At 36.7% G+C, this 22,728-nt stretch overlaps 1 protein-coding gene across 1 annotated transcript in view; it reads right to left on the bottom strand.

The window, feature by feature from the left end:
* The window catches only part of LOC143037047 (prolyl 3-hydroxylase 1-like), a 60,249-nt gene that overhangs the window by 37,134 nt on the left and 387 nt on the right, over positions 1-22,728 (bottom strand). The window contains exons 1-7 of the mRNA XM_076205156.1: positions 22,673-22,728; positions 16,079-16,295; positions 14,584-14,727; positions 10,394-10,574; positions 7,559-7,684; positions 7,253-7,389; positions 5,521-5,643 (exon numbers count right to left, since the gene is read on the bottom strand). The exon at positions 22,673-22,728 is cut by the window's right edge and continues 387 nt beyond it. Of these exons, the coding sequence (XP_076061271.1) occupies positions 5,521-5,643; positions 7,253-7,389; positions 7,559-7,684; positions 10,394-10,574; positions 14,584-14,727; positions 16,079-16,295; positions 22,673-22,728 (984 nt within the window). The remainder of the gene's footprint in view (positions 1-5,520; positions 5,644-7,252; positions 7,390-7,558; positions 7,685-10,393; positions 10,575-14,583; positions 14,728-16,078; positions 16,296-22,672) is intronic.

Genomic DNA, 22,728 nt, shown 5'->3' with positions numbered 1-22,728 from the left:
GTTGGAATACAAAGACAACCAGCAGAGGGATGATTCTCTCTGATGTCTTCCTTGTAGGACATCAACCTTGTGCTCTCCACCCTTGGATACCACCATAACCTTATCCTCAGACACAATAAGTTTCTGTTTTCCCTTCTGACATTTCCTATCTCACCATCCAATGCAAGCACTTCTCTGACTCGACTACTAGGATGGTATCATCCACATCCACAAGGCTATTTATCACTTATTCTCAACCTTTTATTCCTCCCAATTTACTCCACTACTCATAACTTACTTCTTTTATCAAGCATCTTTATGTTATGTACTCAAACAACCACAATTACATTACACACCTATCTTAAACCAAATTCACCTCAAATATCTCAGTCATTACTACACATTCTCATCCAAGATTATCTTTTATAAAAACTCTTCACTGCTTCAAAATTTCTCCTTCAATTTCATACATTCTCACAGTCTCCCATACTACTTTTCTATGTATTTTATCATATACCTTCTCTAGATCCAAAAATCACAGGAACAATCACTACTTTGCACACCTTTCCTCACTAAGGCATCTTAAAGTAAAAAACTCAGTCTATGCAATCTGTTCTTTTAAAGCAACTACATTATTCTTCTATCATTTCCTGTTTCATTTATCCTTTATATCATTTTGTCATATTTTTTAGGTAATGAAACTGAAGACACATAAAAAAGTAGGGGAAACAAAGTTATTATTACTACTAACAAGAAAAGTTATGAACACATTTCATTCTCAAATATATGACATCTTATGGTTAAACAACAAAAATATTTCCCTTGACTACTAATGTGAAAAGTACTTGGATGTTATGTGAACAAGTCTGAAACCTACGGGTTTTTATAATGAATTTCTAAGAATTAATGTTAAAGGATTTATCAAACAAAGCCAAGATTCACTGTTATATTCATGCAATGCTGACAGAAGCCTTTACTTCTGGATAAGCACATTAATTCTTTCAATTTTATAGCACTTTACAAATTTTGCTTTACTTCATGCCACATAATGTAATTCAATTACAGGAAGCCCATGTAATTAAATTAGAACTGCATTACAAAATACTCTAGTTATCAAGTGTCGTGGTGTGATAAACAGAGGACAATGGCAGTCTTTATTCTCTAACATTTCTTCCCTACTGGGATTTCCTCAGGGATGGCATATAAAAAGTTGAGTCTCAATTTATATACTATGCAACCAACATTGCCTCACAATCCAAGTTGGAACCATGAACAAAGAACTAGGTATGATAAATGGAGAAGGGGCCAATGATGGGTACTTGCATGTGGTATCAAGCAAAATGGACAACAAAGCTGACCAATTTAAAAACCTGTCAGCTTCTTCACCTCTATTAGGAGGTCCCTAAAGGACTGACACTTAGTCTCTGGACTGGGCCCAAGATCTCTATCAATTTCAACTCTATTTCTTCCACCTTTTCATGCATAGAGAGTTGATAACTAGTGACTGTTCCCCATACCAATATAACACAGACAAAAGTCTAAAGATTCTTCCCTGAAAGATCTGTGGGATGGTCCAGGGACCACTGCTAGCCACTGTGGGGTTGTGGGTTTTCCACTTTGGAAAATTCAAGGCAACAATTACTATTATTATAATTGGAAAATGAGAGGACATTAAAAACATAACTCCTTTCATGTATACTACAAATAGGTACATTCAAATGGGTAAATACAATTAGGTAAATATACTGTTGGGATGCTTGCTGGCTGAACAGCTTAGAACATTTCTACTTGGGTAAGAGGTCAGGAGTGGAGATGATTCACAGCTGCATAGCAGTCACACTACATTAAATTCTCATGTTTTAAAAACTCCATACCTTCTAAACCCTGTCTGGAAGGGGAAGTTCCATAAATAGAAATACAGTGTTCTTTCAATCCATCTTCTTTGGCTCATTAACTACTATCCACTTTATTGCTTTTGTTAATTCAACAAATCCATCCCAATAGCTACTGCAGGAATGGGAAGCAATATAAGCTGCTTCTACAAATTTTCTCCCTTTTCTAGCTCTTTTCTTAGCATCTCTACTTTCTTTTCGTCAGGCAAGTACACAATGGACTTAAAAGAAAAAAAGAAAAAAAAAAAAAGAAAAAAGAGGAACCTTACAGAAAAAAAAGAGGAATCTTACAGAAGAAGAAAGAAAGAAAGAAAGAAAGAAAGAAAGAAAGAAAAAAAAAGAGGAACCTTACAGAAGAAGAAAGAAAAAAAGAGGAACCTTGAAGAAGAAGAAGAAGAAGAAGAAGAAGAAGAAGAAGAAGAAGAAGAAGAAGAAGAAGAAGAAGAAGAAGAAGAAGAAGAAGAAGAAGAAGAAGAAGAAGAAGAAGAAGAAGAAGAAGAAGAGGAGGAGGAGGAGGAGGAGGAGGAGGAGGAGGAGGAGGAGGAGGAAGAAGAAGAAGAAGAAGAAGAAGAAGAAGAAGAAGAAGAAGAAGAAGAAGAAGAAGAAGAAGAAGAAGAAGAAGAAGAAGAAGAAGAAGAAGAAGAAGAAGAAGAAGAAGAAGAAGAAGAAGAAGAAGAAGAGAGGACCCTTACAGAAGCAATCTATACTGCCACCCATTCTTGCAGTAGCCATCAAGATTAATCAAACTAGTAAAACCAATAAGTTGGTTGGTGGTAAATGAGACAAAGGAGGTAAGTGAAAAGAAGCAAAAGGATACTGGAAGAACACTGTGAGGCAATAATGACTGCATTGTATATACCCGGTAAGTTGAAATTTTCATCTTCATCCATACATTCTGAAAAAGTCCTGGTAGGGACAACACTTGAGAATAAAGACTCCCTCAGTTCTATGTGTTTACTTCACTACTTAAACACTCACTTGTCCTCCATAATTCACTGTAGTTAATCAAATTACATTCCCCAGACTGGAGGCTGTCTGCAGTTATTAGATAAGTGGCCAAAAGCATTAGCAGCATATATACAGTACATAACAATGATGAGGCAAAATCATGCTAGCATAAATAAAAGTACCAACTCTTGGGTTCTGAAGACATTAAATCAAACTGGGCCTTTCAAATTCTTCATAAAAGAATTAAAAAAAAAATCCTATAATCACCATTTAATTCACAATACTTTGCCTTGTACATTAGGTTTCAAACTTATTTGACCTCAGTTGAAACTATTATTTCTTCTATGTGAAAATCAAATTCCTGATCATATGAGATGTGTTACACATTACTCAACAAACTAAAAAAAATTAACAAGATCAAATTGTGCCCACAACACTGTATGGAGCAGCCTTGTCATTTACCTCAGGCAGAAATGAGATGCCAAATATGTCTGAGATGGGGTGTTTAAGAAGTATGGTCAGAGATATAAGGATAGATAAAATGAGAAATATAGGTGTGAGACAGAGAGCAGGGTTAGAAAGTTAGCAAACAGGGTTGATCAAAGAATACTGGAATGGTTTGGGCATATGAGAAGAATGAGTGAAAAAAATATGGAATACAGAGGTAGAGGGAAGAATGAGACTGAGGTATATGAATATGGTAAAGAGGGCACTGGATGATGCAACAGAAATGTCTGTTGAGCAATAAAGGAAGAGAGCAAGAGATAGGTGTTAATGGATGGTGGCTGTAAATAGATGAAGAAATGACTTGGCCCAAATGGTTTTCTTTTTTTCTGTTCTATATATTTCTGAGGTAAATGGGGGTTGGGTGGGGGATTACCATGTAATGAAGTACATACATACATATACCAAAGGCTTTTTCCCCCTTACAAGGGAGGTAGCCAAAAAGAAAAAGGCATAAAAACCATTCCCATCCATTCCATCCCTAATACACTCCACTCATGTAATGAAGTGGTGGGGGTAAGCCAGTCTTGGCTGTCTGGTCCTACACTGGAGGTGCCATATTTTGTTGTATTACCTCTGATCCAAAATGTGGATAGGAGATAAAGATGGCACTTCATTTACAAGGAGCTAAGATGGCAGGGACAACAAATGGGTTTTTGGATGGGTGTGGGATACGTAAACAAGGGATGTATGATTTGACTCAGCCACTCCCTTTATAAGACATGAAAAGGGCCTTTTAATACATGTTTGGCTGTACTTGGAGTGTATTTAGGGATGGAATAGGTGGGAATGATTTTATGACTTTTTCTTTTTGGCTACCTCCCTTGTAAGGGGGAAAAAAGCCTTGGTATATGTATGGCTGTACGTACATCTGAAATTTGTGGTTGATCAATCAGTAAATCAATCCATCAATCTATTGCCCCAGTTCTCTCATCCAAGAGATATGCAACCCCTAGGATGTATTTTTGTATGGAATTTGTGGGGGTACTAGGGGTAATTTATTGTAGATGTTTGAGTAAAATACTACTGCACTTGTTTTAGTGATGCATTAGGTAGGCTGTATTTGTGTGAAATGATGTGCAGGATGGCAGTGTTCAAGGGCTCTTGTGCAGAACTGTGCCTAATGTTCTCATATGTTGTTCTATGAGAAAGATTTTAGTTTCTTCCATTGGTGTTGTTTTAGTGCAGATGGTTACTATTCTTGGTGTTTTATTTTGTGTTGATTTCAGGATATCTTTATTTTCATAACTGTTGGATCTCACTCTGTGGACCCACAATCCCTCTACCTTTCCTAAACCTACACTGTTCCTCAACACTTTCCCTGTGTTCCTCTCCAAACCCTCTAAATTAACACCCTCCCATATGCCTATCCAACTATGCTCAGCAAATCCATCCCTTTAAAACTACTATGTTCACATTTGTACCCTTTTCTTTAGTAAAGCAAAAATATACAAGCACTCCTGCAGTCCTCCAGTACATTTTCCTCCTTTGTACACATTATACAACCTCAATAGCCACTCCACTATAACCCTTCCTCCCTTTATGAGACACTGCATGACACTCATCAATCCCAGATGTCTTACCAGCTTTCATAATTTTCAAACCTTGGCTTTGTACTATATGAAAATCTACATGATGCTAAATAATATCCTTGTATTAAAAGAAAGAGGAAAATATATATATATATATATATATATATATATATATATATATATATATATATATATATATATATATATATATATATATATATATATATATATATATATGAAGGTGAAACTATTCAAGAATCTAAAACCAATGAAATCTCCTAATGACCAGCATACATAATACATGAAAAATAAATTAACAAATACAGATAATATCACTTAGATGAATAAATAAAAGAGAGCTATTTCATGACCTAAACATTATATTTCTCTTTTATTTTCCAAAACATTATCCTAATTTGGATCAAGGTACACTCACCTAAGATATTTCAAGTACCATAATATCTTTCAACTGGTTGATTGCACTATTTTACACATATAATGAAGGCCTTTTCCCTCTTATAATGGGGTAGCTACTTCAAAACACACACTCACACCACAAACAAAAACCCATATAACCACTGTTCCCATGAGTGGAACAATTAGAACATTCGATTACCAATAACTTCCATGAATTCTGCCATAAACAACTCTAAAGACTTTGTTACCTTTTCTAGAAGACTCTCATCAGTTTTGTCTGAATCCGTACTGATGATGAATAAAAAGCTTTTCTCAATGAAATCAATCAGGGTTTCCTCACTGTTTCTCCTCTTTTTGTACTCTACAACTTCCTAAAAGAAAAAAAGAAAAAACATCTTATACATATACTGTATATACAGAAAAGTAAGTAGGATGGTTTCTTGATCATTATGATTAGCCTGTATATCACTTACGACCATTGACAGGTACCTGCACATGGTGGTCCTTTAAGATGGATGGAGAAGCTGCTCATTTTCAAAACACATTAACACCCTCATCTCACAAGAGGTGCAGCCCTGAGGAGCTGACACTCAGTCTCCAGACTGAGCCCAAGATCTCTCTATCAATTTCAGCTGTATTTCTTACATTTATTTTAAACATTAAGAGCTTACAACCAGCAACTTCTCTCCATACAACTTTCAACCAGTGACAGAAGGAGTCCCACACCAATACAACAGTTAAGTCCAAAGTTTCTTCCCACAGAGATCTGTGGGAGGTTTCGAGCACCAGTGCCAGCCACCGTGAGGCTGCAAGTTTTCTACTTAGCACTTGAGGCAATGACTGATTGGTCTGCATATCATTTGAACATCAAGTGTATTTGATAAAGAATGAAGAAAGACTAGCAAAAAGCATATAGAAGGCAGAGATGAACGAACCTAACTTGAGGGGGTAGCCTAAGAATGAGGTGGTTGGATGGGGTGAAAATAACTTTAGATGAAAGAGGAATGTCTGTTGAACAGGGAAGGGAGAGGGTAATATATGAGTGATTGGAAAGTGGTTGTGAATGGATGAGGAAATAACATGGCCCAAAGGGAATCCTTCTTGTTTACTTCAGCTGTAAGGGCCTGTCTTGTTGCATTGTGTGAGACCCTTTATCCATGAAGTGCTACGATGGGAGGGACTACAGATGGGGTTTTTAATGGGTATGGGATGGGTGAATTGTGGGTTTATGTGCAGCCAATAAACAATGCTGACATCCAAAAACACTCTAGTACAAAAACAAACTCTTAACATATTACAAAATAAAAAACTGTTTAAATCAGAAACAAATGCCTAGAGCTATTTCAATACCTATATAAACATTACATATTATCTATACTAAAACCAAACCACCTGATCCAGCATCCTTTAGACTAATCTCATTACTGCAACAGAAAGAAACATATAACATACCTACCTCCCAAAACCAACATGGATTTGAGGAACCCCACTACACCAGAAAACTTTTCTCAAACAGCACATGAGTGCTGGATGGATTCAGCAAGGAAACTTGAGTATCATTCACTTTTATTGCCAGCTAATACTACCCTGCAATGGGACTCCATTATATATACATAATGAAGGCCCTTTCTCTCTTATATGGGAGACTAGTTGTGCCAAAATACACACACATCAGAAACAAACAAAAACCCATCCTACCAATTCTCTCATCACAGTACCTATGGACTGAAGGGTCACCCTGTCCCCTACCATACTGTTTGAGTCAAAAGCACTGCAATGAGGAACAGTTCTTCAGCAAGTAGGGCCAAACAGCTAAAGCTGGTTTACTACCACTGTTTCATGATATGGTGACCCCACCCTCCCATCCTCACTAACTTATCTAAGAGGCAGATACAAATATCCATTTAGTTCATGTCATTCCTTTGTTCATTCACAATTTCAATAACCTTTAAGGGCAATGTAGTCCCAGAAATTACCTACCTTTCTAGGGACAAAATACCCCTCTTTGACATTCTCTTGCTCTAAAAAGAATTCTTTATTGCCTATCTGGACTTCATCTTCTGGGATCAAAGTTAAGTAGGATGCAACAGCTTCACAAGCTTTCAGCAAGTCACCAGCTGTTGAGAATAAATACATTCAATAAAAAAGAAAATAAGTCCATGCACATATCAAGAGGTCCTTTCCCCCTTTTCAAGAGGTATGACCTGGTCAAGGCTACCCACCTTTCAACAATCCCACATCCCTTACAAAGAAAATAGATAAAATAAAATAAATAAATTACTTTACCTTTAAAATAAGAATACTGTAGATAATTGAAGTATGATGGGAGAAAATCTTCACGCACTTTACCAACGACATTTGCCAGTTTCTGTTCACAATGATTCTTGCATCGAAGTGTGGAAGTGAAATGGTCTGGAAATAATAACAATCAATCATTTGGTAGCCTTGGTTTTCTTTTACATGAGGTTTGTGGCCCTAAGGTATACAGTCATGGCCACTGGGTTGGACCATAAATCACTCAAAAAAGAAACAGTATTGTCATCTGAATTGTATATTTTTACTGTATTTACCTAGTTGTATTATACAGGAAGGGAGCTATGCTCATGGTGACCCATAGGAAAAGAGTTATGCTTGTGGGATCCCATCTCTTTTTCTCCAATTATCATAACTAATTTTAAAATTGCTTTGATTTCAACTTAAGTTACATTATCCTCTAGGTTATTCCAATACTTGATGCATCTATACAGAAGACTATTTCTTGATATCTTTCAGACATGTGGTCTTCTATAATTTCATCACATAACCTCTTGAAGCCCTCCCAACTCAAATCAAGAGATCTGTCAGTTTTGTCTACTCTCTTTAAGGATCTGAACATTAAAATCCTCACACATCTTATCTTCCAGGCTGCCTCCCATTTGTGTGGTAAACTATGTAAAATGGTGCTCTGTGTCTTTTGAGTGGTGACTGTTATAAGGTCAATTTTGTGTTGTATTACAAGAAATAAGAACTTGGAGATGAATGCAAATAGAAGGGTGTATGAAATTATTACATCCATGGTGCTATATGGAAAAATGAGACTGACTTTAGAATATATGGGACCAAGAGAGAGTGAATGTTTTTTTAAACAGGAGGTGCTCAGATGAGAGGGAGGGTGGGAGGGGTGTGGAGTGTATTTAGGGATGAAATGGGTGGGAGTGTTTTTATGCCTTTCCCTTTCTGGCTACCTCCCTTGGAAGGGGGAAAAAGCCTTGGTATATGTATGTATGTATGATTGAGAAATATGATAGGTGCTACAAGAACAGACACACAATGTGAAGGTGTGGTAGAGACTAGGGAGTGAGACGTAAACTGTGAGATAGGGTAGAACAGTGCTGAGGTGGTATGAGTATATGGAAAGAATGAACAGAAAGAGACTACTTACAAAGAGTGTGGAAAGCTCAAATAGATGGAATGAGCTTGAGAGGAAGACCAAGAATGAGAATCATGGGTGGGGTATGGGAATTTTGGATAAGTCTGAAGTGTGTATAAAGCAGGGATAAGAATGTTCAAAATATATGAGTGAATTCAGGGATATTCTGAATAGATGTAGGGATGATGCAGCATAAAAGGATGTTCTTCTCATCTGCTTCATAATTCATTTTGAGTGGATAAAACAGATGGTTGCCATACAGTGGCAACTGGGGTAAACCAAAACTTGCTGTTGGGCCACACTGTAGAACAGCAGTGCCCAGTTGCACAGCTTTTAACCCTTGTTGGTACTGTCTTAATGTTGGATGGTGTCCTGAGCACGGGTGTGCTAGTGTGGTTCTTGTCAGGTGTGGAAGGGTTTTCTCTGTTGGACTTATATCTGGATGATGTTCATGGAACATAAAATTTGGCAGTCTTTCTTGACGAAATTGTTTAGTTATCTAGATGTATATTTCTGTGTTGATGTTTTGTATGGTTTAGGTGTTAGGTTGTTGTATTTGGTTGAGTAGTATGCTGCTGATCTAGTTTTTGTTGCATTCTGTTGGTGCAGCTTGTAAAGACAGAAAAGGTACATGTAAAAAAGATATCTGATGAAGGGAAGGACAGAAGTGGCAAAAGAAGAGGTAGAGAGGAAAAAAAGAGAAAGTGAGAGAAGAGAAACAGTATGTGCAGTGGGGAAGGAGAGAAAGAGATGAGTAGATGAGATCCTTGAATGTAGTGGAAAAAAGTGTAGAGGAGAAGAATAGAATGTGAGGACCCTTTACCAGGATGCACACCAATGCAGTCAAAACCATTGCCTTTGCTCTATGTGCTTGGACTATTGGGAATCAGAGAGAAGAGCAAGATTTGAACCCATAACTAAGCGAATGCAAGAACAGCATACTTTTGATTACACCACCAGTGCACAAAGGAATAAAGGGTTGGTAAATGTATGAAGACCTTTATTTGTATCTATTTTGACTTTTAAGTGAGTGATGATAAAAGTCTTCCCATACTTTCACTTAAAATTATATTTTGGGGGACAGTAGAGGTTTGTGGTGTTATCAAATTGAGAGATTGCAAGCATATATAACACATTGTCAATATATAGAACATTCCTCATGTTATGATCTCTTAGAGATACCACATCAAAGAGGATACTGGACCTCCTACAATTCCTCACACTAACAATACTTAAACAACAATACAATATTTCTTCCCTGAGTGACTTATGGGCATATCAAGAGGCTGTAGCTGGTTACCTGGGAACCATGGGTCCCCTACTAGCAAGATTAGGGGTGATGGATCTCTAGACACAATGGCTATAACTTTCTGGAATGCATTGCATATTGACACTGTGTTGTATATGTTTGTTATCCCCTCCGTATCATACCACCACAATTTGGGGCTATAAATTTGTCCAATGAAGATCAATAGCAACCTCTAACCAATAGGAAGATCTTCCTTAGCTGAAAAAAATCACATAAATACCTTGGACAGCATATACATCCAGTGTGCCAATACATACCAAAAAGCCTTTTTTCCCTTAACAAGGGGTGATTAATCAAAGCATATATCCACCTCTCACTCATCTCCCACAAACCCACAACCCTTTATTTATTACATCCAGTATAAATGTATACAAACAAATACAAAAAAAATGTCATAACATACTTGCTACAGAGGAAACAAAATCTGGGAACCAGCCCATATCAAAGGGTGCTTCACACATCATCCGACAATCCAAGTCCTCTTCCCAGTAAAGTTCTAAACTTTTTTCCATGTGTTCAATAGCTTGCTCATAATGTTCTTCAAAGTATTCTTTATTACCAATCAGATATTCTGTAACATAGTCCTGAAATGAAATACATTCCTACATTAATACAAGTTGGAGAAACAATTAGAGAGACAGATCTTCAAGAAATAAAAAATCAATGGAAAGTGGAACAAGAATATAAAAAAAATAACTTTTAAAGAAATAGTACAGCAACAAGTGGAAGAAAATGGTAAGGAAATGGTACATACATACATATACCAAGGCTTTTTCCCCCTTCCAAGGGAGGTAGCCAAAAAGGGAAAGGCATAAAAACACTCCCACCCATTTCATCCCCAAATACACTCCACACCCCTCCCACCCTTCCTCTCATCTGAGCACCTCCTGGATGACGGGTCATCCCTGCACCCCGCCCACTGCCCTGGGTCAGAAGCAGTGGTAATTAAGATAATTAAGGAAAAAGAGAATTGTGTCAGAAACACAGTGGATAAAAAAAGTGCATTGTAGTTTATGGTATTAAAGAAAAACATAATGTATACAAATACCAAAGAGAAAAAGAAGAGAAAGAAATTGCAAAAGAAATTCTGAGATACAAGAGGAGGGACAAGTAATGGACAAAGAAATTGAAGTACATAGGATGGGACAATATTCTACAGAAAAAAAATATATAGACCACTAAAAATCAAACTAAGAAGTACTATCAAAAACAGCAAAGCTGGCAATTAGTGAAAATTACAAAAATGTATGGATAAAAAAGAAATGAGCAATGAGGAAAAAGAGAGTGAAAAGACACTAAGAAATGAAGCAAATGGAAAAAAATGAGAGAACAGAGACTGAGAAGAATGAATTTTTTTGGAGAGTACACCTGAGGCTGAGAAAATGGTATATCAGAAAAAAGAGTAAATTCAATAAATAAAAAATGAGAAAGGAAAAAAATTAAAAATAACATATACCAACATAGATGGCATGATTTCAAGACTAAACGAATTAAATGACTATCTGGCAGTAGAGAAACCTGACATAATGGGAATTGTGGAGACAAAATTAAAAGGTCCACTACTACCTAATACTGTGGGACAAGGTTTATACAACCATTGGATAAAAAATAGGAAGGAGAAACAGGGTGGAGTCATGTTTTTGTCTATGAAAGGCTTAAATGTGACAAAGATAACAGAAGGAAAATATAATGTGGATTTGACTATGATAAAAGTTAAAAACAGTGACATGAAAAGTAGAAAATTTGTAGTAATATATGTGCCACCAAAAAACACTCTTGGACAGAGAGTGATCATTCCAAAATGTTGGAAGACAAAAAGAATGCTATAATTGAATTACTGAAAGGAGGAAACATAGTAATTATGGGTGACTTTAACTCAAAAGAAATATGTTGGGAAGAAATGACAGTGAAGGGTGTAGAAGACCTTTGTGGAAATATACTACTGGATATGACCACTGAATACACAATGACTCAATAGGTAAAGGAAAATACCAGATATAGAAACAATGAAGAACAGTCAAGACTAGATTTAATATTTACGTCAGAGTCTGAAATTGTGTCTGAAATTGTGTATAAAATGGAATATAGGACACCAATTGGGAAGAGTGACCACATATTAACAGAGTTCAAGCTAAAAGAACAAACTGATTTGAGAAGAAATGAGAGACACAGATAAAAGAAGAGTAATGTACAACAAAATGAATTTTAAAAACTCAGAAAATTCTTTCAAAATATAAATTGGGAAAACTTCTTAAATAAAGAAACAAAGTTGGAAGAGAAATGGAATATATTAAAAAATTTATAAAAAGGGATTAAACAAATACATACCAAAGCAGAAGCAAGAAAGGGTGTACATTAAGTGCTGATACAAAAAAAATGTAGTGAGGCTAAAGATAGAAGAGACAAAGCTTGGAAAAGATGAAAAAAAAAATGACTAAGTGGCAAATATATATCAAACTAAGAAATGAATATGTAAAAATATGCAGGGAAGAAAAGAGAAACTATGAAAAAGACATAATAGAAAAATGCAAGGACCAACCTAAACTATTCTACAGGTATGTGAATGGTAAACTAAAAGATAAACAAGAAATAGTGAAACTGCATCAAGGGAATGATGAATATATAGATGTAGAAATGGCTGAAATTATGAACAAACATTTTAAATCTGTATTCACAATTGAAAGTACACAAAATTGGGATGAAGGACAGAGAGAAAGATCCCCCTAATGAAAGAAATAACTGTGAGACAGAAGGAAATAAGGGACTAAATACTATACCTTGATGTCAGAAAATCACATGGTCTGGATGGAATTGCAAATTGGATATTAAAAGAATGCATAGATGAACTAATGAACAAAATATACAAGATAATTTATTAATCACTCAAAGAAGGAAAGGTGCTACAAGATTGGAAAAATGCAAATACTGCACCAATATATAAGGGGGGGGCCAAGAAAAATTCAACTAAGTACAGACTGGTCTCCCTTACAAGCCCAATAGCAAAAATATGTGAAAAAGTTATCAAAAGTAGATGGATTAAACATCTGGAAGAAAATAATATACTAAATCCAAGACAATTTGACTTCAGACATGGAAGATCATGTGCCACTGACTTGATTTGCTTTTACTCAAGGCTAATAGAAATAATGCAAGAAAGGGACAGATGGGCTGGTTGTGCTTTCTTCGATTTACAAAAACCATTTGATAAAGTGCCACACAAAAACTACTAAGAAAATTTGAAATAATAGGTGGTGTACAAGGAAAGTTATTGAAATGGATGGAAGATTTCTTGAATGGGAGAAAAATTAAGGTTACTTTGAGACAAAAACTCAACCTGGGAAGAAATGATAAGTAGAGTCCCACAGGGTTCTGTATTGGCTCCGATAATGTTTCCCATATATATAAATGACATGGATGAAGGTGTGGAATGTTATATAAACTCCTTTGCAGATGATGCAAAACTACTAGAGACAATACAGGGGAAGACTGTGAATCACTATAGAAAGACCTGGATAAAGTCTGGGAATTGAGTCAAAAGTGGGAAGTGAACTTCAAAATTAAGAAATGTGGTATAATGGAGTTTGGAAAAAGTAAAAATAGAATATCAGGGCAATATAAAATTGGTACAAAGAAAGTTAAAAAAAATTTAACTTGGAAAGGAGTACCGGGTAATTATCAGCAAAGACACGTCACCAGACAAAAATATCAATAAAATAGTCAGAGAAACCTTCAATTGACTAAGATCAATGAAAGTGGCCTTTGACTACTTGGATGAGGAAATGGTAAAGAAAATATTAGTCACACTGATAAGACCAAGATTGGAGTATGCTGCAACATTATGGACAACCAGTACTAAAGAGCAATGACAAAGATGGCACCAACACTCTCTAAATTGACATACGAACAAAGACTGGCCAAACTGGAAGTACCAACCCTGGAACAAAGAAGAGAAAGAGGAGATCTACTGGCCATTTAGAGAAATATGAAAGGGACGGAAGTCCTCGACAGAGAAGATTTATTAAAGTGGGATAAGAGAAACACAAGAGGACATAAAAAGAAACTCAAAAAGGATAGTTATAGAAGAGATCTAAAAAAGAATAGTTTCCCACACAGAGTGGTAGATATCTGGAACAAATTGGATGAGGCAACAGTGTGTGCAAAAACTATACAAGAATTTAAGAACAAACTAGATGCTGAAAGATACAAAGATGGGTCACTATGAGTGTAGCTCTCTTCACATATAATACAACTAGGTAAAACTAGGTAAATACATAGAGGATAATGATTTTTTATGTTTTATACAGTCAATATTTCTGGGACTTCAGTGACATCCCTATGGACCACAGTTATCCAGTATTCTTTTATGATAGGAGACAAATCTTTACAAAGAAAAAAGAAAGAAAAAAAAATTATGATAACTTTTATTTTTTTTATGGTTCCTCATTTCTATTAACCTCCCTAAATTTCTCCTTTTCCTCTTCTATAACTCCATCTCTTCAATACATTAGGATTGAAGCACTGGGTTTTGCTGACAAAATACTAATTCTGAATAGAATGCAATCAATCTTGCACCAACTAGAAAAAATACATTACCTGTTGCTCTAAGTCCACAATATCACCCTCAACAACTCCTTTATCCGCTAAATAAAACTCCAAATTAGTTTTCATGACTTCATGGTCTGGCTGAGCTGCAAGGACAGTGGTTGCAGCATTGGCAGCTTTCTGTAGCTCTCCTAACTATGACAAAGAAAATTACAAATCATTATCATTCTTCACCATATACAACAATAATGGAAAAAAGAAATAAAAGAAATAATAATAATAAATAAACAAAAAACAAAAAGTAACCAGTATTATTCCCCTTCTGCTGAAATGATCATCAATAAATAAATCAACAAGCCAAGCATAAATTCCAATGCTAATATTTAATAAAGAGATTAACTCCTCCGGCAAAAATATACCATCTGTGAATTCTTTACATATGTACCAAAAGCCCTTTCCTTCTTGTAAGAAGGGATGGTTGAGTTAAAGCACATGCCCAATTCATTTACATGAAAACCTCATTTAATGCCCCTCCCTTCTCAGCACCTCATAAATGAAGGGTCATTTTTGTTCCCCAACCACATTGATTGAAACAAAGGCAATGCAGCAAAACACAGTATTTCCCATGCAGTGCCCAACAACAAAAACTGGTTTACTCCCACCACTTTGCTCTACGAGTATGGTAATTCTACCACAACCTCTGAAAATATTTTACAGAGCAGATGAAATGAATATTGCTTGGGATGGATTTTATTTTTGTTAATTCCTAGGAATTTAATCCAGCTAAGATGTCACCAAAGTAGTGCAGGTGGAATCTCTGTTAACTTCTTTGGCATGACACTGAGGTGATTTTTATGAATCTCCTGGTTACAACTACACTATGGGTCACTACAAGCATAGCTCTCTTCCCGTATAATACAACTAGGTAAATTTAACTAAATAGACATCACTGCACTGATGTGACATTAATGGTCCCTATGGCAAAATATTCCATGAAATTTTGAAGGATGTTATATGTAATACAGGATAATATCTTCATAATTAAAGTGGTTCAACCCCCCCAAAAAAATCTAATTACACTTTACCTAATAAACCATGATAAGAATATCTCAGGTAATTTGAAAAGTAAATAACAACCTTAGAAAGATGTTATAATAATAACTGTTTCCTTAAGTTTCACCAAAGGGAAAACCTGCAGCCCCACAATAGCTGGAAATGACCCTTGAGTCCTCCCACCAATGTCTCTGGGAAGAAAACTTGAATTGTTGTCTGTGTTGTATTAATGTGGGACTGTTTCCTTTTCACTAGATTAAAATAGTGGGAGGAGGGGAGCAGTCGCCAATTGTCAGTACTCCATATGTGAAAAGGTGTAAGAAATAGAGTTGAAGTTGACATATCTTGGGCCCAGTCCAGAGACTAAGCGTCAGATCCTCTGGGCTACACATTCTAATGGAGATGAATGCAGGTACCCATCATAGAAAAATAAAATAATAATACTATATTGTAAATGAAAGGGATAACAAAAGCAGATACAGGGATTACATACCTGGAAGTAACACAGCTGCAAATAATCATAGACTTTCCTCAACTCAAAGTCATGATCCACATTCTTATTTGCAACATGATCCATACGGTTGCCAAACACATTCTTTTTACATTTCACAAGACAAAGTGTGTTGTGCACCAATTTCTCATAAAACTTATATTCTTCAACTGTCACCAGTTCAGCTTGGGAAGCCTCCTTATGGCACTGCTTTCGGCAACTAGGTAAACAAAGAGAAAAGGATAGACAAGGGTATTCCAGCATCATGCAAACACACTTCTTTCTTTCTTTTTTTTTGCACTTGAAAGATCTATTTTTTTCTATGGAACTATTGTTAGGTTAGGCTAGGTTTAGGCTATGAGCTAACAATGTAAATATCATGATAAAATTAGGAAGTAACTTTGATAAGGCTTGGAAAAGCCAGGAAGTAAAGTACAATTATGAAGCTAAATTTAACTTTAGTAATACATCCACCCTGCCACCACTGCCACAAGTTCAGGTGAAAGTCCAGAGCTAGATGTACAGGTCTAACCAGCCCTCTTTCAGAAAATCTACTGTGAGTTACTATATATAATTCACAAACCATGTTTGTGTGATTCTGGAATTTGACCAAAATAAAGTTATACAAATCTCAGCAATACCACAAAAAAAAATTATTCTAGTTGCCTTGTGATACTTCTCTCATCATATATTTGCCAATTTTTACCATTAGTATTTGTTGCTTAATGCCAAAAATCCTGATCCACTGAGCAACCTTTTCCAGTCAGTGGGGAGCCTTTTTTCTGTGCAGTCAATTTGCTTTTTTAAGCCATGGATATACTGGAATAATAGGGAGCAAAACAACAAACTTAATCATGCAGTCTTTTTGCCCAATTGTCAGCAAATACACACTGTCATGACCATTTACTTCTTGCACTAGCTTCCCATGACTCCATTACTAGGGCTATAGCTTCTAATATGAGAATTTTTTTCAATTATTCCCTTCAAATTGTACATCTATATATAATGTAAAGTCCCTTTGCTAGAAGAAATTATAAGAGAAGAAAAGTCACTCTTTCTAGCAGAAATGCACCTAAACAAAAATATTCTGGATTCAGAAATCACTGCAAAATTTCACCATATTCAGAACTGAAAGGGTGGACATAAGTCATGGTGGCACTGCAAATTATGGCAGCAAATTCAAAAATGCTTTTTTCCTTCTCAAATGGCACAAATGAATTACTAGCAGTGCATGTGAGAAAAATTTACACTTTCACTATTACCATTTACAGACCACCAAACCCCACTGAAGAAAAATTCAGGGAGGTAACAACAAAGATATTGGCACTTCTACAAAACTTGCCAGCACCATCCATGGAGCCTATTATTACAGAGGACTTCAACTTGCCCTGTATATCATGGCCATCAATGAAAACTAATGGCGGACCCAGGGGTGAGAAATGTCAAACAGAAGAACTCTAGTCCATCACTGAAAACTACTACCTAGCCCAGTTCACTGAAGAGCCCACCAGAGGCAACAACACATTGGACCTGGTACTAAGCAACAACTTTGAGCTAGACTACTCCTATGAAATAATTAAAACAATGTCTGACCACAAACTCATCAAAACCTATACCAACAGGTTCCCAATACCCCCAAGGCTTCAGGCAACCACCCACCAATGCACAAATTTCTCACTTAATGACCTAAATTTCTACATTGAAGAAATAAACTGGGCCAAGCTAAGAAGGGAACTAAGAACTGACTGGACAGCACTTTTCAGAGATAAAAACACAGAAGAATCTCTTGACACCTTCATGATGAGATGCTTGGAGGTATGCATGAACGATGTATCTCACAAAACTTCAAAGAACAATAAGCCAAGAAACCAGATCCCCACTGCAGAACCTTACTGAAGCAGAGATCCAAAACAGGAGCAAAGTTTAATAAAGACATCATACTAACACAGCATCACCAAACCACAAATAGATCTCAGACACTGAAAGTTCTTCCTACCACACAAAGAGCGAAGGAGTTGGGAAGAATCAAAAGCAATAGCAATCATCCAAAAGAACAGTAAATTCTTCTATTGCTTTGCCTAAAAGAAACATAAGAACATAAGAATAAAGGAGACTGCAAAAGACCATAAGGCCTACACTAGGGAGCTCTGTATCCATCACCACCTGTCATCCCCATTCATAAAGTTGTCTAATCGTTTTTTAAAACAACTGATAGTTTCAGCGTTTACTACATGGTTACTAAGTTTATTCCATTCATCGACCACCCTATTAGTAAACCAATTCTTGCCTATTTCCTTCTTAAATCTAAATTTGTCCAGTTTATACCCATTACTGCGAGTCCTGCCCTGTTGTTTTATTATGATGACCTTGTTTGCATCACCCTTGTTATAGCCTTTGATCCACTTGAACACTTCTATTAGATCACCCCGCACTCTGCATCTTTCCAGAGAGTGTAAGTTTAGGTGCCTAAGCCTCTCTTCGTAAGGCAAATTTCCAAGTCCTTGTATCATTTTGGTCATTCTTCTCTGTACTGATTCTAGTGAATTTATGTCCATTCTGTAGGACGGAGACCAAAACTGTACCGCATAGTCAAGGATGGGTCTAACTATCGCTAGATAGTTTAATAATTACCTCTGCACTTCTATTCGTTACCGTCCTAGCAATGAAGCCTAATGCACTGTTAGCTTTATTTCTGGCGCTAATGCACTGCTTCCTGGTTTTAAGGTCCGGACTCACCAGAACTCCCAAGTCCCTCTCGCACTCAGATTTTTCTAAAAACGTGTTATCTATTTTCGGGGTTGTGTAGCCCTACGTTTAACACGCTACACTTAGAGATATTGAAGTTCATTTGCCATTTCACCGACCATGTTAACAGTTTATTAAGATCATCCTGCAGAATCTGGGCGTCGTCTCCTGACCTAATTAGGCGTCCTATTTTAGTGTCGTCCGCAAACTTACTAACATCACTATTTAACCCATCGTCTAAGTCGTTTATATACATAATGAACAACAAGGGACCCAAAACCGAGCCCTGGGGGACCCCACTAGTAACATTGCCCCACCTAGATTTTATTCCATTTATGGTGACCCGCTGTTTTCTGTTACTAATCCAAGCTCTAATCCATTCTAACACTTTTCCTCCTATGCCATGGGCTTTGATTTTATTTAGTAGTCTCTGGTGTGGCACTTTGTTGAACGCTTTGCTAAAGTCAAGGTAAATAACATCGTAATTTTCATTGTTGTCTGACGCCTTATATACTTTAGTGTAAAAGGATAGAAGATTAGTCACACATGACTTACCCTTGGAGAAACCATGCTGTGAATCACGAATTAAATTATGCCCTTCAATGTGTTCTCTGAGTCTATTTACTATTATTGATTCAAGCATTTTTCCTATAACTGATGTCAAACTGATTGTCCTGCAGTTGCATATAGACGATCTATCTCCCTTCTTAAAAACAGGAACAACGTTTGCCTGCCTCCAAGCAGTTGGAACAGAACCAGTGTCTACCGATCTATTGAATATTTCAGTTAACTGGTCGCAGATTTCAAATTTACACTCTTTAAGCATTCTTGGAAAAATTTCGTCCAGACCCGGAGATTTTGTAGCTTTAAGTCTGTCAATCTGCTTGACTACTTCTTCTTTACTAATTAGTTAGACCACTTTCTTCATCCCCTCTGAAAAACAGATCGCAGTCAGGTGCTTTATCTAACCTCTCATTAGTAAACATCCGATAGAAAATAATTGTTAAACTCCTCACTCATTTTTTCTTCCGATTCTATCATGACATTTTCATCGTTTTTAATTTGTCCTATTCTTTCTTTATTTTTTGTTCTATAGAGGTGAAAGAAACCCTTTGGGTTGGATTTTGCTTGACTGGGAACCTTGATTTCATAATTACGTTTTGCTGAACATGTATTCCTTTTAACCAGCTTTGCCATTTCATTATATTTTGATCTAAGGTGTGATTCCCCGTTTTTCATTTTTACATAAAGTCCTCTTTTCATTCCAATCTCATGTTTCAATCTGTCCGTCATCCATATGGGAGTATTACTATTTTTCTGTATTGACTTTAGGGGGATAAATGTGTTTTGTGCATTAATAATTAGATCAGTTAGATTGTTATACATTTCTTCTAAATTTCTGACCTAACTGTTGGGCCCTCGCCCCCAAATGACCTGACCTAAGGTATGCATATTACCCTCCGTGACCCAGACCTGACTACCAGCCCCGCAACGAGAATCGAGAATGTCTGAAAAGTCCACCTGGCCCACTCCCAAAAGACAATGGAGAAATAGAGAACCAACCAGGGAAAATTGCTAAAATGCTTAAGCACCAGTACAAAAACATATTCAGCCCACCATATGAGAAGAAAATTAACCTCTTCAACATGATTCAAATTCTCGCATACAGCATCAGATGCCTGATGTACAATGATACATATTACTCTTGTTATAAAATACAAAGTCACTGATGATTTACTTGCTCTCAATCTCAGTAATAATAAACACAGAAAACGTGATCAAGCCAGTCCACAGAATTCAGGGGTTACTCATCCACAACTACAAAATAAATATAATCAGGACACCAACGCTGGTGTCATTGTATGGAAGAGGTTAATAACCCATCTTCATTCTTTGAGGAACCTAAAGGGGGACCACACATGTTTTCATCAGTTGCAATAACAACTGAAGATGTAATTGCAGCAGTCGAAGACAGGACTAAATTTGGCTGCCAGACCAGATAGCTTACAACCACAATTCCTAAAACAATAGAACATGAAGTAACCTTGCTATTAAAACTACTGTGGGAAAAATAATTGAAAGCTGGTTCAGTGCCATGCACACTCCCAAAATTGGTATGATCAAAGCAATTTCTGTGAGAGGTAGCAAGGATTTGGCTAAAATCTAGACCAGTGGTGCTAAAATCAAACATATTAAAGATAAGTGAAATGCCAATACAATCCAGAATTGTCAGCTATATGGGGCACCATAGCTTCAGAAAAAGGTGTTCCTCCCTTTCACAGCTGCTTACTCACTACAAGAAACTACTACAGGACATTCAAGATGGAGAAAATACTGACATTATATATCTTGACTTTGCCAAAGCTTTTGATAAAGTGGACCATGGAATTCTCCTTTACAAAATCAAAGCTCTTAGGATATGTGGCACACTAGGACAATGGCTACATAGCTTCCTCTCCAACAGAGAACAAATATTTGTGGAAGGGTAACTATCAGACACCAGCAGCATCATTAGTGGAGTCCCCCAGGGCTCAATCCTGGGTCCCCTGCTCTTCCTGATCATGATTGGTATGTAGACCAGGACCTGGAACACTCCATCACTACATTTTTCACTGATGACACTAGGATATCCAAGAAAACCTGCTTGTAATAAGACATGCAGTCACTACATCAAGACTTGGACAGGATCCTAAAGAGGGAACATCCTAAAGACAAACAACTTGGACCATAACGAAGAGATGTTTGAGCTTATATAGTACAGGAATCTAGAAAATCTTATACACTCGTCATAATATTGTGGCCAGAAATTTAATGAGACTAAGGAGGTGGTAAAAGGCCTGGGGGATGAATATGAGCAAAGATGCCACCTTCTGGTATATCTCAAAAGAATTAGGATCTTGACACACCAGTTTCACCTACAATGGAACATGACTCTCCAACTGCATTCTGGCAAAACTCAGGAGCCTGAGTGGTATATCACCCAGCACCTTCTAATATCACTTGGATGCATGGTTGGCCATGATTCCAGACCAAAAACCCACACCAGGATACTCAAGCTACTCCAACAGCTTACTACACTTGGCCATGGATGGAAGTGTCTGGCCTCAGACTGAGGCTCAGTGGAGATCCATCTCAGCTGTGTCAATAATAGTTGGAATGCCACTTTAAAGACTTCAAAGAATGCTACGCTTATTAATATTCTTCTGGAACTGTCCTTTCCATTTTTTATGACCTCTTGTCATCCTTCTATTCTATATCTTCCATCAATTTTGTCGACTCTTTGCACTGTTCTGAACACAGCAATCATGCCATTCCTCTTTTTCTGCAAGATAAATTTTATTTATCTATTTATTCTTTATATTTCAGAATTTCCCTGGTTGTCTGCTACGCTGGAAACCACTTTGGCTGTCATTTATTTTCTCGTAATCATATGTAGCATTCATTATGAGTGAGGAACACCATTGTTGCTCATTTTTTTCTTTTGCTCATGCGTTATACGGTATGACGACAAGAAGAAAGTGGAAATTTAATATTCTCATTTCCTTACAGCAAGCGTCTAAAGTTAAAATCTTGTTCAATACCAAATTATATGAACTGTTTCATGCAGATTTCGTCTTGTTTCGTCTGTTGGTGTCGGTACAACTCTACAAACAAATATTGCTGAGCTGACTTTAAATCCGGTGTCCCTCAATTTATATACTAGTAGATTTGGCATTACATTCACATTCTACTTCGTTAAATATGATACAAGATTCACTTACAACCTAAATCCCACACCCTCGTTCAAACAGTTTAAAAGTTGCTGCCAATAATCAAATCAGAGTAGCCAACTATTAAAGAACTTACACTTACCTCGCCAAACTCTTCTTCCACCAGTTGTAGTCCTCAATTGCATTCTCCATGTTTGA

Source organism: Oratosquilla oratoria, chromosome 21 (genome assembly GCF_046742065.1).
Source record: "Oratosquilla oratoria isolate Oo_2021 chromosome 21, ASM4674206v1, whole genome shotgun sequence".
Lineage (NCBI taxonomy): Eukaryota > Metazoa > Arthropoda > Malacostraca > Stomatopoda > Squillidae > Oratosquilla > Oratosquilla oratoria.
Note: the sequence above shows the minus strand (reverse complement) of the source record. Positions and strands in the feature narration are given on the sequence as shown.